Genomic DNA, 17,068 nt, shown 5'->3' on the forward strand with positions numbered 1-17,068 from the left:
ATATACAGGTTTGTTCGTGTGTTAAACATGTGTGAATGAAACAAAACACAACTCCTGGTCTGTTTGTGATGAGGGAACAACATGATTACAAAAAATAACATAAAATGGGTCGTTTAATAATTATTTTGACACTGAGCCTCTTTGTTTTACTTGTGCTTATGGCAAACGCATTTCTTAATCATTAATCATCATTAAAACTGTAATTACAGCTTCCACTTGCGTCGTCTGTTTACAAAATTTGACAAGCGGAACTAAAAAACGCGAAGCTGCCGTTTCCCCCGGGCTCGCTGCTTGCCGTAGTTTCCGGTCTGGTTTGTTTTAAGCGGGAAGTTCGTCTTTTTGTCGCGGTTGAATTTTGTTTATTTATTTCCTGCAGTTTTTACGGATTAAACTATGGATCGGTACGTGATCTAATACTTTTAATCACATCATTATCCTGCGCGGCGCTTGGGTTTGTCGTCTGTCAGCTTTAAAATCTGGGAATTGAAAGAAAATCCGGTGTTTTGTTGTTCAGTCGCCGGTACAGCTCTGTTTTTATGGTTAGCTTAAAAGTGTAAACCCTGCTATTGAATAAATATATATGATATGATGATAATAGTTTTGTAGTTACAGAGATTTTTAGATATATCTGATCTTGTAACAAATTAAACATTTTAAGCTTTATTATCATTAACTAAATAACTACTGGTAACCACAGACTGTGTGTATAAGTATTTTTGTATTCTTTATTTTATTTAGTAGCTGGATACAGTCTATGTTTGTAACTAACAAAAACAACATGTGGAACAGGCTTGTAACAGCAAATAATATACTAATATATATCACATATTATCGTGACATTGGTTGATGGTTTCATTATTTTAGAAAAAAAAATGAAACATTTTCCTTCTAATGTTCGTCCAGATTGTTATTAACATGACTTTTCCGTTTTCTCACAAATCCCAAAATCAGATTATGATTATATTTTTAGTGTGCCTGTAGAAACATGACTGTAGACACCTGTGGGAAACAAATACAGAAAATATGAGAGTAGAGTTTTGTCACATTCATGTTTCTTATTTTTTCAAACCTGGCTCTGTCTCATCTGTTTAATCCCTCAGTCCATCTCTGACTCTATCTTGTGTTTTTACTTCAGCGGCAGAATGAGCCGAGCAGGAGGCAGAATGTCCGAGCTGCCAATGAGGGTCCAGGACAGCAACCGCATGAGTATGATCTACACCACCCCCCAGAGGTGAGACTGCACCAGCTGTGAGCTCAAAAACATCTGAAAACTGACACGTGACTGATGATTAGGCATGGGACCATAGTGACATTTGGTGTAAGAGCCATTTTGTGCCTTTATGTTTGCACCATGTTTGCATATTGTTCCATCTGTCTTCTATTGAACAATAAGTCAATAAAGTCATTATTCAGACAGGCGATATAATTATATGTGAAGGTAATGTGCACAATGCTCAAATATTGAATGAAGTAGAAGCAAATGGTGTCGTGGAACTACTCTTTCTATATTTCAGTTCAATGTAAAAACTTGAATAATGTACAAAAATTAACAATGTTTTTTGTTGTTGTTTTTTGCAGCAAACCCTCATTTGGGAAGCTGAGTATGTCAAAGCCTCAGTCTGTAACGTCGGAGAGAAGGACCAGTTTCTTTGGGGCCAGGTATGATACCACTCATTTGTAAATGTTTCACAGTATGGCATTAAACTTTTATCTTGCATTTAATCAGATCAGATCAAAACATGGGTGATGTTGACAAAAATGAATACCTTGTTGTCTTTTTTTCTTTTTCAATAACGGTATTTAGAGCATATTTTTCTCAATTCATCAGTAAATGTCTTGTTTGAGGCTGAAGTATCACACAAAATGTGAATGGACCATAAAATGAACCATAAAAATGCATGTTACACCTTGGTTTTTGGAGATTACACTGTATGTTTTTATTACTTTTTATTTTTATTGTGTTATTTTTCTGCTATTTTGGATAGTTTTAAATTTATAACTTGGTATATTTCATTATCTCCAAAACAACAAGGCGGTATTTTCAGATTTTAGTTGCATCTCCCACGTCTTGTCAGATCTGTTTCATATTCACTTGTCATTGCTCAGGACGAGTGGAGTCGGGGCCATGTCGGGTTTCGGAGGAACAGAGAAAATCAAAGATGTCCGCCCTCTGCACGACAAGTCCTACGTTCAACAGTGCATCAAACAGCTACATGAGGTCAATACTCATAAATACTCATCTACACGGTTTGAAAGACAGAAATGTATAACTTTAATGCTTTTTATAATTAATGAGAAGATCATCACAAAACACAGGTTCACATTCTGTTACATTACATGCAAATAAAACATTTACACCAATTGTTCACCAATGAAACACAGTTCGGTGTTGAGTGTGTTATTTCTAGGGTAAAATGTTCTTTGAATCCTAGATGACCACTAGAGGGCGATGCTGAAATGACTGAATGTTCTGTGGTCAGTGTGGATGAAATAGAACCCTGCATTTAAAAGATGAACAGAATTATTTTATTGTACATTAAAATACATTTTTAATCAGATAAAAGACTTCAAAATAAATTGTAAATATAAATAAATCTATATAAATATCTGTTTTTGTGTGTAGTTCCTGACTGACCAAGGCTTCCCAGGCCCCTTATCACCCAAAATGCTTCAGTCTCCTTCCACCAAAGAGTTTGTGAAGATGTTTGAGTTCATCTACCGCCAGCTCGACCCCACCTTTGAGATGCCCAACCAGAAGGTGGAGGAGGAGGTCCCTGCACTGCTCAAAGCCCTGCGGTAATCAACAAGCCAGGGTCACAGAGTTATTTTACGAGCTATAAACCCATCATTTCTTTACTCAAACTTTATTTCAGTTCCTGCATGTTTCAGTTCTCCTGTAGTGTCTTGCGTTTGAGGCTTGAGTTTTCAAAAACACTTTCAGTTTATACATTTAGGGTTAAAAAATGAATCATTTTTCAACAATGCGGTGAAATGCCTCTGTGGAGAGACTCTCACCTTTTGTTGAAAAGCAAACACCTAAAAAGGCGGTTTAAATCCATGTTGTGTTTGTTTTTCTTGAGTTTTCAGACACATATTGCTGATGTGTGCATTGTCTCACCATACTGACTGCTGAACAATCTGTCATGGACATACAGGCAGAACACCCCCAGCACAATGTCACTGCAAAATCTCAATATTGCGGTTTACAAAGTGTGGACTGAATGTAAAATAATGAACAATAAAAACACCAGAGTTTGTCTTGTTGTTGCAGGTATCCGTTTGTGCTGTCCAAGAGCTCCATGTATTCTGTGGGCGCCCCTCACACGTGGCCCCAGGTGCTCGGGGCCCTCATGTGGCTCATTGATACTGTCAAGGTCAGAAGATAAAAACACTTCATTTTAACTTGACTGGACTTTAAGGGCGAATAGAAAGAAGTGGACCATAGATCATGTGCTTCTCAAACTTCACACCCAGTACCACCCAACAAATCTTTGTCCTTTTAAGTACCAGAAGATGGGGCTTGGAGATGTGACAATTAAAAACAACTGGGAGCTCATCATCGTGATTGAGAAATTCTCTATTTGTCAAAATCACTGATCTCCAGATACTAATTGATACTGAAACTAGAATCGAAACTAGAGACTCATTTGAACAAGCAGCCCGGCTTGTCACGTCCATCACTACATCGACTTATCGCTCAGTTTATGAAAGCTGGGACAGTATATTCCTGGGCTCAGTATTTATCGTGTGCACATTTTCTTTGCAATAATGGAGATTTTAGTTATTTTTGTTGTGATATAAGGTCTGAGCTGTAAAAGCTTTAACTCACTTCTGTGGCTAAATATTGCTGAATTCTGCTATTGGTGGATTTCAGAGTCTAATGTGATGATGCCATTTGTCCAGATGGGGGCGCAAGAGCCACATTTCCCGATAGATAACATTGAACTTTGTCATGAAATACCTAAACGGTAAATGCACAAATGTTTTACCCGAGTGACTGGACCCATAAACCTCTTTACAACACAAATTGGCATTTTAACAGTATTTATTTTGGCTCCATCTGTGTTAAATATGTTGTGATCATCTGAAACCCAGAAATAAACTTGTTGCAACTCAGGCCTTTTAATGACAGTTTATTTTTAAAACGGTTGACTGGTCTTAAACTGCTTTATTGTGTCAGAGGCATTAACTAGTTTCAATATTATTGTTTATCGTTATGTTTCTGCTTCAGAGTTTGTTACGATACTGCAGCAAATCACAAAACTGGACCAAGCCTGAATAGATTGTGAAATGTCTTAATCCAAATGGAACTAGTACAAGACACGACATGGAAAGATGAAAGAAACTATTTGAGTTGAAAATTATAATCTATTGTCTAAAATATATGTTTTTTGTATTTGCTGTATTGAAATTGAGTGTCGTCGTGGCGACACAGTCCTGGCGTGCACATAAACATTGTGAATGTGTTTTTAGATCACCCAGAGTCTGAGTAAACAGGAGCTTCTTTTCAGTGACTTCTGTGAAGACGAGCGAAACATCGAGGAGGGAGTGGAGTACAACAAGGTAAATGTGTTTGATACTAAAATACTGCACTGTCACTATTCTGGTGTAGGGGGCGCCGCCTCGTCTCCTTGGAGATGTTATAGATACTTTGCAGCTGATGTCATAAATATTCCCCATGTGATTCTAACTGGTCAAATAAAGCTCAGATTAAAGTCTAACAGCTTCAGTCAGAGCAGCACAGTCTGACCATAAAGAAGTGATTTAGCTGAAGTACGACAGGCGAGCTGACCCGTGCTGTTAAACACGTCTCTCACATGAAGCTTTAGCCGAACGTCTGTGTCACTCTCACCTTTTTGAACATCAAACTCGTCTTGATCACAAGCTTCTGAAAACGTCTTGCTTAAATGCATTTTGGATGTTTTCTTGTTTTCAGATTATTTTAAAACTTTTGGACAGTATTTGCTAATGTGTGCATTGTGTCTCCATGGTACCTACTGAACATTCCACCACAGAGATACATGTAGAACACCCACAGCGAGATGTTCCACAGTATGTGGAACTTGACTTGTTTTCATGGAGATGGGTTTAATGCCATACTGTGGAAAATTCCTGGAAAAGGAAGCACTCCATGGAGACGAGCTGGTGACTGACCCGCCACCGGAAAAGTGACATAGTGCAGCTTTAAACGTGTTCTTCTTTTGTTTCAGCTGTTCTTTGACTACACTGCAGAGACCTACTCCAAGTTCATCCAGGGACAGGACACGTTTGAGGACGAAGACGAGGTTTTTATTCAGAAATTACGTAAGTCTTAGTTTTCTCCTCAATATTTATACAATATTAAAGGTGAACTGTTTTGTTTTTTTTCTTGTTGAGGGTTTGCTACCTGCTTGTCTCCATGGAGATGCTATTACTATTCCAAAACTTTCCTCAATATGGCATTAAGTGTCTCACATTTCCTAAATAACAGTTTTAACATCCATCCTTGACCTCTGACCTGGGGGTGTGGCTTGTTTGCATTTTTTTTCAATTCTTGGTCCAAAAATGAGTGATTTAGCATTAACATCAATAATGCAAATTATCTGTGAAATATATTTATCTTGAAGCACCAGTCGCCATATTTCAGCCAAAGTCTGTTCAAAATGTCACTGTTCTTCCTCGTGTGTTTTGAGACGTTTTGTGTCTGCAGAAAAACTGTATAACGTGGACGAGGCGTATCTGGCCTCGATGGAGGAAAAACACCAGTTCCTGAGCGAAGAGGTGGAGCGGCTGGAGAAGGAGAGCCACACGGTCAGTTTATTAGTGATTAACATTTTAAAGGTTTGAAAGGTCCTGTACAATGTTTTTTCCTCACGTATTTGTGCAGGAGCAAGACACGTTCTGCTCAGATTCAACCTTATTGTTGTTGCACTTGTACAAGTTCTAGAGATCGACCCATGTGTTTTTCATACCAGTTGTTTTGAATACAGAGCGGTGGCTGATGAGCTCTGGTGATGTATAGGGCTGATCTTGGTTGGAGATCGGCCTCATATGAGAATAACGCCAGTGTTAGAAGATGCTGAACATTTGCAGACAACAAAGCCATAATCTTTTGGGTTAACCTATGTTTATAGTTTAAGATTTCCTGAAATTATGCTATTGTGCAAATGGTCTTAATAAAACATCCGCTCCATGTGATCCACACACCAGCTGTTCTCTTGAAAGATCTATAGATGCACAATATGAGTCTCAAAAAAAGTGTAAAACTCGTGACAACTCCCCGGGTTTATTCCAGACCCCACGGAGCACATCATGGTTGGAGCACGGCAAAAGTTTGAGTCGGCAGTGTGTGATGTGTCCTCTGCTATCAGCTGTTTCTGCCTCAGAAAAGTTGGTGATTACCAAAAAACCTGTGAGAAATACGAGTGGCAACAAATGTATTTAGATTCCCTGATAAATGTAGATCATATCTGCAGAAAACAGGGTCCTTCATCAGTGGAGCTCCATCAACTGCACGAAAAAGACCTCACCTCAGTCACATTTCAGCGCTCACTGTTGATGTTTCATTGAACAGGACCGTCTGATGCCCAAAAGGATGGAGAAAGTGAAACTGCAGTCGGACCTGAAGAAGCTGCAGAGCTACAGGAGCAGTTTGGACACGTTTAAATCCAACCTGGAGAGCAAAGACACCGAGCTGACAGAAGAGCTCGACAACACAGGTGTGAGGCAGATTTACACTTTAACCATGTTATAACCCCTCACAAACACAAACCTGTTGTTGTATGTTTTTTTCTCATTCAAGCTTGTTTCATTAATCCCGTCTATGAGGTCACCTTGCTTTGAGCCTCATAAATCACTGTTTCAGTTTTCCAGGATTGTTGCATCACAGGTAGAAATCCAGAGGTCGTCGTTCTGTCTTAAAGTTCATAAATCATCATTGCATTTATTACAACTGTGGACTAATATTAGCATGCTGGCCATGTCGAAATGGTGAGCTTCAGTTTTGTATTTTCCATGGTCAGTTCCCACTGCTGCCACTAGATGTCAGGCTAACACCAACTCCAGATCAGGGACTGATGGAAAGAAGTGTTTTCTCTACGCTGGATGGGGGCAATAAGTACAGTATAAAAATAGTTGATGTTCAAACTGATTTGTTTGGAAGAATTTTTGGCCACAAAGCAAAGTTTAGCTCAAGACCACACAGCACTGACTGCTTTGACGCCAGTGACGTCAAATGAAATGTACCTTCATGTTTAATTCAATAGATTGTTTGACCTCATTCATAAAAGATTTTATGAAAAAAAAAAAAAAAAGATCTTCCCAATGGGGAGGGAAAATGACCATTTTGTTTTCAGGCAAAATGTCCCAGCCCGTGGGGCGGCTAAAATCTGTATTGTTAAAAATGCTTAATTTTGTTGTAATACAGTGAGATTTAGTTCTAAAACATGAGATGCCAATGCAGAGGTGTTCAAAGCCCATTAACAATACAAATGTTACAAAAAATGTGTCTTTTTAAAGTGCAGCCCTGACAGATTTCTGTTATTTGTGCTGGTGATAAAATTGTATTAATCTAACTGCGTCTGTGGTTCCCTGGAGGATTGCTCAGTTAGCATCGTCTCACATCCTTATGGCACTGTACCTGTTTGTAGTGAGTCACCTGGACTCCCTGAAGCGTGAGCGTGACCAACTCCAGGTGCTTCTGCAGAATCAGAAGTTCACTCCAGCCGACGTGGAGAGGATCAACCGCGAGAAGAACGAGCTGCAGCAGACCATCTCCAGCCTGAGCCGATCTCTGGAGGAGGCCGAGCAGCACAAGTGGAACGAGGAGATGGCTCTGGCCAAAGTCAAGGAGAAGGTGCAGGGGGCAGGGGGCAGGGGGCAGGGGGCAGGAGCGAGGGGGCAGGAGCGAGGGGGCAGGAGCGAGGGGGCAGGGGCCAGGGGGCAGGGTTTAACACAGGAGAATCTAACAGCATTTTTGAAATAGGACTGTAACATTAATCATATTCAAAACGAAATCACAATTGGCAAATCGCAAAAATACCATCATTTTCTACACAAACAACAAAACCTCCGGTCTTAGTTCTGTACAAACATGTTTTGAAGTGTGACTCTTATTATCGTATTAGTTTGTCACTTCATGGTTCAGTCTTGAATAAATTCTTCTGAACGTGTTTAAAATGTGAACTTTGTGATTAGATTTGAGATTCATGTTTTAATGGGATTCTGTTCAATCACTGTTTCTCAGAAAAATCACAATTACATATTTTTACCAAATGGACATGGAAACTCAATCAACTTTAGACAATCAAACAGCTGCGACAGACCTGTGAAGTGAAACAGCATTTTTCTGTGTGAACGTTTCCTCAGGTCTAATATGTATCAAACCTGCCAACCACACTGGAGTTTAGCCCTGTTACTTTCCCTTTAGTCTGGAAATAGGCTCACAGCAAATAATTTCACTGTTAATTCAGAACAAATCTGTACTTTGCCCATTGATTTGACAGAAATCTGCTTTGTTTTGATACAGTTGAATCTTATGTTTCTTTGGTTAATCCATCTGTCAATCTCGTCCATCGAGGGGAGATAAAACTGATCTCCCAGAATACATATCTGTCTGTAGAACTGATACTTTGCAGTGACATCGCACCGGGGGTGTTCTGCTTGTACGTGTATGGTGGAATGTTCAGCAGTTACCGTGGAGACACAATGTACACTTTATCAAACACTGTTAAAAAAAGTTTGAAGATTGTCTGAAAACTCAAGAAAAAATCCAAAATGGATTTAAACAGCACATTTTCAGGAGCCTGTGATCAAGTGTTCATCATTCTGTTTAGAAGTTTGATTTTTTTTTTTTTTTAGCTAAAACGGTGAAAGTGACAAACTGAAAAAGTGATTGCTAATGCTAGCTAGCTTCTGACTATAATGTGACTGGAGAGGGACTTGTTTTAAAAGCACAAATCAGCTCACGTGTTGTAGTTCAACTGTCAGCTCTTTGTGCACATACTGTGTTAAATAAAATAAAGCCTAAATTCAAAGTTAAAGTCTAACAAGGCCTCAGACAGAGCAGTGCCTCCAGGTAGCATCACACCCTCAGAATGTTAATGACATGCGTCAAAGTATCAGCAGCGTGTAGCAGTTAAAGCAGCACCTCTTGACCTTTTTCCATAAACATACTTTGAATTTTAAACCTGACTCAAAGATGTGGCGCAGACTTAATCCACTGCATTTACTTAAATGTGTTTTTGTCTTAGATGGAGCTGAAGCTGGCAGAGTACCACAAACTGGCCCGTAAACTGAAGCTCATCCCTGTGTCTGCGGAGAACGCCTGTGGACACGACTTTGAGATCAGACCTGGAGACTCCAACATGGTCCAGCACAAGACGCAGATACAGGTGCAAACACTACTGACTTTGAAACTCCTGAAAAGCTTAAATGCATCTCCAATAATCTCTGGGAATGATGATTATGAGTCAAAGAATTTTAAAGGAACTGTATGTAGCATCTTAGTAGTTTAACAAAGCTGCTGTTACAATCACAACTGTCTCAACCTGCAGATACTGTATTTTACAGACTATAAGTCGCACCTGTGAAAAGACAAAAACATAAGTCGCTCTGGACTATAAGTCACATTTTTTTTTGGAAAGAACAGACATTTTACCTTTTAAAGGCAAGTTATAATAATAATAAAACGTGGACCAACAGGCTGAATATCAGTACATCACGCTAATGTAACACATTTATATTTATTCAGCTCCATGAAGCACAGACAGAACTGAACACGTGTCTGGTTTGTTAATGTAAGATATTAACAGTTAATCACCTCTGGACGTAGATAAAGTGCCGCTCCCACGTGGCTGTCATACTGGTACAAGCCTAGAGTGTCAGCGCGACAATAACCAAGATGTGAAATTATATATTTGAATCATTTCACATATAAGTCACATCCCTGGACAAACTATGAAAAAAGTGTCAGTTGTAGTCTGGAAAATGCAGTCGTTTTTCTCTGTATTCACAGACCAGGCCTCATGTTCACAACCTCCAGAATTCACTGTCTGAGCTGCAGAGGCTGCACTAGCACTGAGTCGTGATTGTCTGCAGGTGCTGGGGTTTAGGTAGTGGCCGTTCAGATCAGAGAGAGGCATTTCAGGTTTAAAACAACTGGATTTAAACACTGAAACTGGCAGCCCAAATGAGAGACTCAAAGCTTAAAACATAAACTTGTCCATCCTGTCCTATGTTGTAATTCAGAATAAATGAGTATATCCAGTTATGGGTCAAAGCTGGATTTGCTTTGAACACTTGGAGCTTGTATCTGGGGACACAGGTCATGTCTAAAGCTCTTTGAACCCTCTTTTAAAGCCTTTAAATGTTTTGGTGTGTAATGTTGTGTGTTATTCAGATGCCACTGAGGAAGCTGATCAGTGACGTGGAGGAGGAGAACAGTCGTTTGGCCAACGTGAAGCTGAGCCTGGAGGAGTCTGTGGAGCAGGTGGGTCTCAGCTCACACCTGCTGTGTACAGTGTCAGAAATAAAGTTATAGTGGACTGGAGGTAGTCGACTGCATTCTGTCGTGTCCTTAGGCAAGACACTTAGCCCACATTGCCTATGAATGAAGGTGGTGGTCAGAGGGGCTGATGGTGTTTGGACTGAATGAATTACACACTGTAAAGTGTCTTTGGGTGTTTAAAAATACAATTTGTAGTGTGAAAAAAATTTTGTACACTTGATTTCATGTAAACAGTTAAAAAGTGTCTGAAATCTTCCTGAAGTCCCTGTGTATGCAACTAAAACAATATAATTTAAAAATGTGTGTGTGCTCGAGGTGAACTCAAACATCTCAGACAAAGTGAACGACCTGAAGCAGCTGAGAGAACAGATCAGAAAACTGGACGATCGCCTGGACTCACAGAAACGGGTACGTGAGGGTGTGTGAGTGTGTGGGGGTGTGTGTGAGTGTGTGTGGGGGTGTGTGTGAGTGTGTGTGAGGGTGTGTGGGGGTGTGTGCGAGTGTGTGTGAGAGTGTGCGAGTGTGTGCGAACCAATATCTCAATATAAAGTGTTAGACTGTATAATAGTGATCATCACCTTTATTATTATTATTAATATTATCACTTCTATTAAAGTCCATTTATATCATAGTTTCATGATTTTCATGTTATGAATAAGTTCCATGGTTAGAGTTTTTAAAATGTCTGTACTTAGACTTAGACGACACAAACTGTTTTAGATCCATGTGACTAAATTATCATTCACCACTGAAGACTCGACTAAAATGTGTGTAAACTGTAGGACCTGGAGCGTGAGGAGCAGGAGTGGGCTGCGGAGATAGAGTCCATGGACAAACATCGCTCTCTGCTGGAGAAGAAGGTGAACCACGGCTACGACGACGCAGTGCAGCAGCTCAAAGCCGCGCAGCAACAGTAAGAGACGAGCCACTTTAACATGTGTGAACACAGATGGAGGACAAAACTCTTTCAGCAGAAGTGGGCTGTGTTCACTCTGATCCCTTCATTGGCCACTAGGGGTCTCACATTTTCAGTGCATTGTGAGAGTTGAAAAACAACAGCAAACAGAGGCAGGTCTGTACTAATGTTTGATGAAATACACGTGTTTATCTTTGTGCAGGTACCACTTGGTTCTGCAGGAGACAAATGAGGAGAGGAGAACTGTAAATAATAACTTGGCCTCTGTGTTGGCCACTGCAGCGAATCACCTGAGCATCACAGAGGTCAGTCACTCACAAACCTCTGCCTCAGGTTTCTGTTTATATCATTTAACACACCTGACATTTTGCAGTAGATCACTCTTTTAACAATCAAACACAAAACAGCAGAAGACCCGTGCATCTTTGTAAAATAGAGTCACGATACTAAAATTTCAAACTCAATTTTGATACTAAGGAATGGACTTAGTTATTTAGACGATAGACTGTGATTTTCCACAATAAATGTTGTACTTAGAGTTCTAGTTCCATGTGTCTTATATCTGTGTAATCCCTCAGTGTGCAGTAGGTTCAAAGTGGTCCATGGTGTGTACTGCTCTGTGTCTTATACTTGTGAAACAGACACATCAGTACAAACAGATTCAGGTTCATTTCTGTCCTGTGAATGTGTTCCTTAGTATTGATACCTGCTCAAAATAGTTTTAGTATGGATTAGTATTTGATTTTCCTTTAAAGTATTGTTAAAGTGTTTTTGGCTGTACAGATTGTGTGTCAAAGGCATATTTACTCTCAACTCTTCATTGTATGTTGCACAGAAATGTCTGGAGGACGTGCACAGCAGAGTGAAGCGCGTCTGTGCGAAGGCCGTGGAGGAAGACGACGCTGCTGTTCTCCAGCTACGAGACACTTTGAAGAACTTTAGAGCCAAAGCCACCTGCCTGTAGAGCGTTTTTTGTTTGTTTGTTTTTTGGCGAATATAGCATTTTCAAAACTAAAGGAAACATGTGATTTAAATGTTATGTGTTAGCAGTTAATACCCCATAGAAGTAAAATACCACCTCTTTAAAGTGTATTTGTTTTGTCTTAGAAATGTATAATAAAAATTGTTGATTGTAAATAATACGTTGCTGTTTTTCTTTGGACCACTAGAGGGCAGCACAGCCCTTTGTCAGTAGTAGGTCTCATGTGGCTCAAGAGGAATCAGATTCATATATTTAATTTAAAGATTTCTTTTTGTATTTTTATTTTTTGGAGTTTGGTGCAAATATTTAAAGGGGCACTATGTTAGTTTTTAGATGGAAGGTTAGAAACTGATCTTCATGGAGACAAGCAGGAAACCAAGTAATTTGCAATAAAACCATCTGTAGTTGAATAAATTACACCACTGTGGAACATTCTAGGCAAATCTGTTTCCTGATCTATGTTTTAATGTTTCCTCGTCACACACAGACCTGGAGTTGTGTTTTGTTTCATTCACATGTTTAACACACAAACCTGCAGATTTAGGCTGAGTTCTTCCCTCAAACTGAACACACTCTGTTCCACCTTGTGATGTCATCGTGTGGTGATACAGGAAGTGCTCCACTGTGTTTTTAAACTCCATACACCTTCACTAGAATCATCTGGATAATTTCAGCTCTGGAACTGCCAATCTCTACTGAGCTAAAGGTAAAAGGAGCTCTTAACTTAAACTACCACTTCATGACATCACAAGGTGGAACATCCAGTCTCACACCATCGGGATGGCACTCACATTTAAGTCACTTTAAAGAAATTGTACTTTTCAGAGTCACTTTCTAGCACCATACTTGTACTGCTGCTTGATTCATATCGTTATTGAAGTAACAGTACTCTTAATAAAGTAATATTTTCTTCAGTGTAACAGTACTCTTACTCGAGTAAAAGTTGTGCTTCCTCTTCTCGCTGTGAGTGACACGAGCTTTATGTAACAATATGAAATGATTTGAACCTTTGTGCTTCTTGCTCCTTCAGATATGATTTAGTTTGTCTCATTTTTATATCTTTCCTTTGAAAACACCAGATTTTGTGCATTTTTTTCATGTTTTGTCCATCCAGTTCCATTAACTTCACATAACAAATCAAATGTTTTGTCCTGACAGTTACTCTTTAAGTTACTTTTACTTGAGTCATACTTTTCCCAAATACCGTAAATTTGGGACTATAGAGCGCACCTGAATATAAGCCGCAGGTTTTCATATTGTAACATGAGATATTTACACAGAAAGACGGTACACGGACACCTGCCTGAAAACTGGCACCAACGCGACATCAACACAGGATGAACACACCTGCAGGTTTAGAAAATAAAGCTGTACCAACACGGGCCGTCTGCTTTTATTTCCTTTTGTCGTCTTTTTACATCGACCGAGTTGGATTCATTGATCTCGAGCTCCCATGCAGTGGCTCTATTTCCTTCTTTTATGGTCAAACTTACGTGCAGTGGCTCTATTTCCTTCTTTATCTTAAAAACTGCATTGTGTCCATTTCTTCGTGTGTTTTCTATGATGCGCAAACTGCCCATTCAAAATCAAAACTAGTGAATTCTTCAGAGCATAATCTTTCCCCGTGTTTGTCTCACTTTTACGTTTACATCTAGAGAGCGCCCCCCCGGTGGCTCCAGTAAAATTCTATAAATAAGCCGCACTGTTGTATAGGCCGCAGGGTTCAAAGCGTGGGAAAAGTCGAGGCTTATAGTCCGAAATTTACGGTACTTTTTTACTCTTGAGTAATTTCTTGGACCACTCCTCTGTACTTCTATGTGAGTGATATTTTGAAGTAACGTTACTCTTACATTTTTGGCTACTTTACCCATCTCTGCTCGCCACATCACAGACCTTGTCCCACTTTTCCCACAGTTTAAGGTGGTCACCATAGTCACATGGTCACATACAGTCTGTCATAACAATTATAATGCTGATTTATTTAATTACAAAAACATTGGACACAGTTGTTTGTCATAATTTGATGTTTTGGTTCGAGACGATTATCCAATCAGAAAACACAATGCGCAGTTATTCCTGGTTTAAATCTTTATATATTTATGGAGAGTTGTCGTGTGGGTGACGTAGGCTTGTGGGCGGAGCCTCGTACAGAATCTTACTGCTAACCTTAAGGAGGGTTTGAATAGGGTTTGAGAGATCTCTAGATTAGTCAAACATGCATGGATGACATCTATAAGCTCTTCAGGCATGTTTATGATGAGGAAACTTTTTAACATGGCAGAAAACTCCAAAGAATCGATACATCTGCTGCTGACTCCTCTTTTCATCTGCGACATTTCATTTATTTGGAAAAATGGCTGTGCTGCTTTTCCATTTCTTAGCCCTACACATGTTTGACCCACAGTATGAATGTTTTTGTAGAACTAAGTTGATCTCCAAACCATAGAGTTTTCTTCTGGTGAGGGTGAAAGTTTAACCTCTGCTGAAAATGTGGCGTTTCGTACAGAGCGCCTCCAGGTGGTAGCTCTTCTTCTGCCCTTCACCTACATTAGCTTTATTACATGACTTTATTCTTTTTTATGTATTGATTCAGTAAAGTAGAGTTTTTGACTTGAAACCAGAGGTGGGGAGGACTCACATTTACTTGAGTAACTGTAGGTACTTTTCTAGCAGCATATTACTACTCCTACTCGAGTAAAAGGCTCCTCTTCCCTCTGTGAGTAAGTCTAAAGTGGCATGAGCTTTATGTGAGATTTAGTTTGGCTGATTTTTCGGGTCTGTTCTTTGAAAATGCCATCGTTTCTTGGACCACTACTTTGTACTTCTTCTCGAGTAGCCTAATATTATTTTAAAGTGACGTTAGTCTTACTTGAGTACAATCTTTGGCTACTCTACCACCTGTGCTTAAAACTTTGCCGTTCAACAATAAAAAAAAAAACTTATGCCGCCTGATTTTCCTGCATTTTTGATCTGGCGATATCCACATTTTTATTACAATGGTAATTTATAAATCAGAGTTTGAGTGGGAATTTTTGCTTTTGTTGTTATGAGCTTGGTGATTTTATTAATAATATAAATTTTTTTTTTTTTTTTAAAGCATTTATCCCAGATTAAACTTGTTTTAGCATCACACACAACCTTTATTTGTCCCGCTCTGGTTTGCAGCAGACCAGACACAACAATATTCATCATTTATGTGTCAGTTTTTGGTTTTTTTTACATCTCATCAACTCATCCCGAGCAGAAACACATGTTTATCTTTGTGCAGGTACCACTTGGTTCTGCTCAGGTTACCATACCTCCCCCAGCGCAGCTACTCCTAGGCAGGTTAATAAATAAAACTGCAGGTTTTACTTCTGCTCCTAACGGGCCTCGGCATAAACACAAAAGAGGAACGGTTTAAGCCTGGTCTTAAATGTAGAGACAGTGGAGCCTCTTTAACATGGGCAGGAGCTGATTCCATGACACAGGAGGTTGGTCAGTGAAAGTTCTTCCTCCTACTGTACTTTTAGACTCTCTAGAACCACCAGTCCAGCATTTTGAGAGCGGAGTGCTCTGTTTGGATGATATGGTACTATAGAATCTGCAGATACCTGGGGCCATGCCCTTTATGGCTTTATGTATCAGGAGGAGAACTTTGAATTTAACTCTAAACTTAACAGAAACCAGTGAAGAGACTCCAGCACTGAGGTGATCACTCCTGGTTCCTGGTAAGAGCCTGGCTGCTGCATTTTGAACTAGTTGAAAGTTTTTGATAGACATTTTAGGTCATGTGGGTAGTAACGAGTTACAGTAATGTAGCCTCGATATGACAAATACATGGATACGTTTTTCAGTGTCACTTTTAGACAAGATTTCTGATTTTGGCGATATTATGCAGGTGGAAGAAGACTGTTCTACAGATTTGGTTTATATGTGAATAAGAGCTCTGATCAGTCTGATCTGGTTTCATTGATAAGTGCAGCTGTGTGTCATCAGCAGTGCAAGTTACTGCTGTATTTTCTGATTATATTACCTCATAGCGGAGAGGAGCTCTGATTTACAGGAACAAACTAGTACCTATCAGATAAGTAGGATTTTAAAAAGCTGAGGGCTGCCCCTCTGACCCCTGTGTCACAGTCTAACCTCTGACCCCTGTGTCACAGTCTAACCTCTGACCCCTGTGTCACAGTCTAACCTCTGACCCCTGTGTCACAGTCTAACCTCTGACCTGCGTCACAGTCTAACCTCTGTAGTAGAATGTTGTGATTGATGGTGTCAAACGCTGCTCTGAGGTCCAACAGAACCTGGACTGAGAGCGGTCCATTGTCAGCAGTTAATAAAAAGTCATTTGTGACTCTGAATCCTGATTGAAAAACTTCAAATCAATTATTAACCTGTAGGTGGTGACAAAACTGCTTAACTTCAGATTTTTCATGTATTTTTGAGACAAAGGGAAGATTAGAGGTGGGTCCATACTTGGCTAAAAGATCAGGTTCAAGATGAGTTTTTTTCAGAAGTGGTTTAATCACTGCATCTTTGAAGGATTGGGAGACATAGCCATTTTCTAATGAGGTACTTTTTATACTAAGGACAGGATCTATAATTAGAGGGAGGATTTCTTTGAGGAGTCTGGTTGGTATAGGGTCTAACATACAAGTTGATGTTTTTGAGGACATAAAGGCTGAAGTTTTCTCTGGTCAAC

General features: G+C 39.6%; 2 protein-coding genes across 2 annotated transcripts in view; both read left to right on the plus strand.

The window, feature by feature from the left end:
• LOC129456504 (CD5 antigen-like) overlaps positions 1–17,068 on the plus strand; it is a 48,875-nt gene that overhangs the window by 9,726 nt on the left and 22,081 nt on the right. The window lies entirely within an intron of this gene.
• Positions 310–12,480, plus strand: ndc80 (NDC80 kinetochore complex component). Its single transcript, XM_033973352.2, has 17 exons — positions 310–401; positions 1,136–1,231; positions 1,579–1,659; positions 2,107–2,218; positions 2,624–2,796; positions 3,272–3,374; positions 4,474–4,563; positions 5,211–5,304; positions 5,690–5,790; positions 6,554–6,698; positions 7,629–7,834; positions 9,231–9,371; positions 10,379–10,468; positions 10,802–10,894; positions 11,269–11,399; positions 11,605–11,707; positions 12,238–12,480. The coding sequence occupies exons 1-17, from the start codon at positions 394–396 to the stop codon at positions 12,364–12,366; spliced, it is 1,896 nt and encodes a 631-aa protein (XP_033829243.2). The 5' UTR covers positions 310–393; the 3' UTR covers positions 12,367–12,480.

Source organism: Periophthalmus magnuspinnatus, chromosome 9 (assembly GCF_009829125.3).
Source record: "Periophthalmus magnuspinnatus isolate fPerMag1 chromosome 9, fPerMag1.2.pri, whole genome shotgun sequence".
NCBI classification, from domain to species: Eukaryota; Metazoa; Chordata; class Actinopteri; order Gobiiformes; family Gobiidae; genus Periophthalmus; species Periophthalmus magnuspinnatus.

What these genes read in the sequence shown, in the direction of transcription:
- ndc80 (XM_033973352.2), top strand. An exon ending in ATCTACACCACCCCCCAGAG is followed by an intron (nt 1,232 to 1,578) that starts GTGAGACTGCAC and finishes TGTTTTTTGCAG; the next exon opens with CAAACCCTCATTTGGGAAGC. An exon ending in TGGAGAAGGAGAGCCACACG is followed by an intron (nt 5,791 to 6,553) that starts GTCAGTTTATTA and finishes TTCATTGAACAG; the next exon opens with GACCGTCTGATGCCCAAAAG.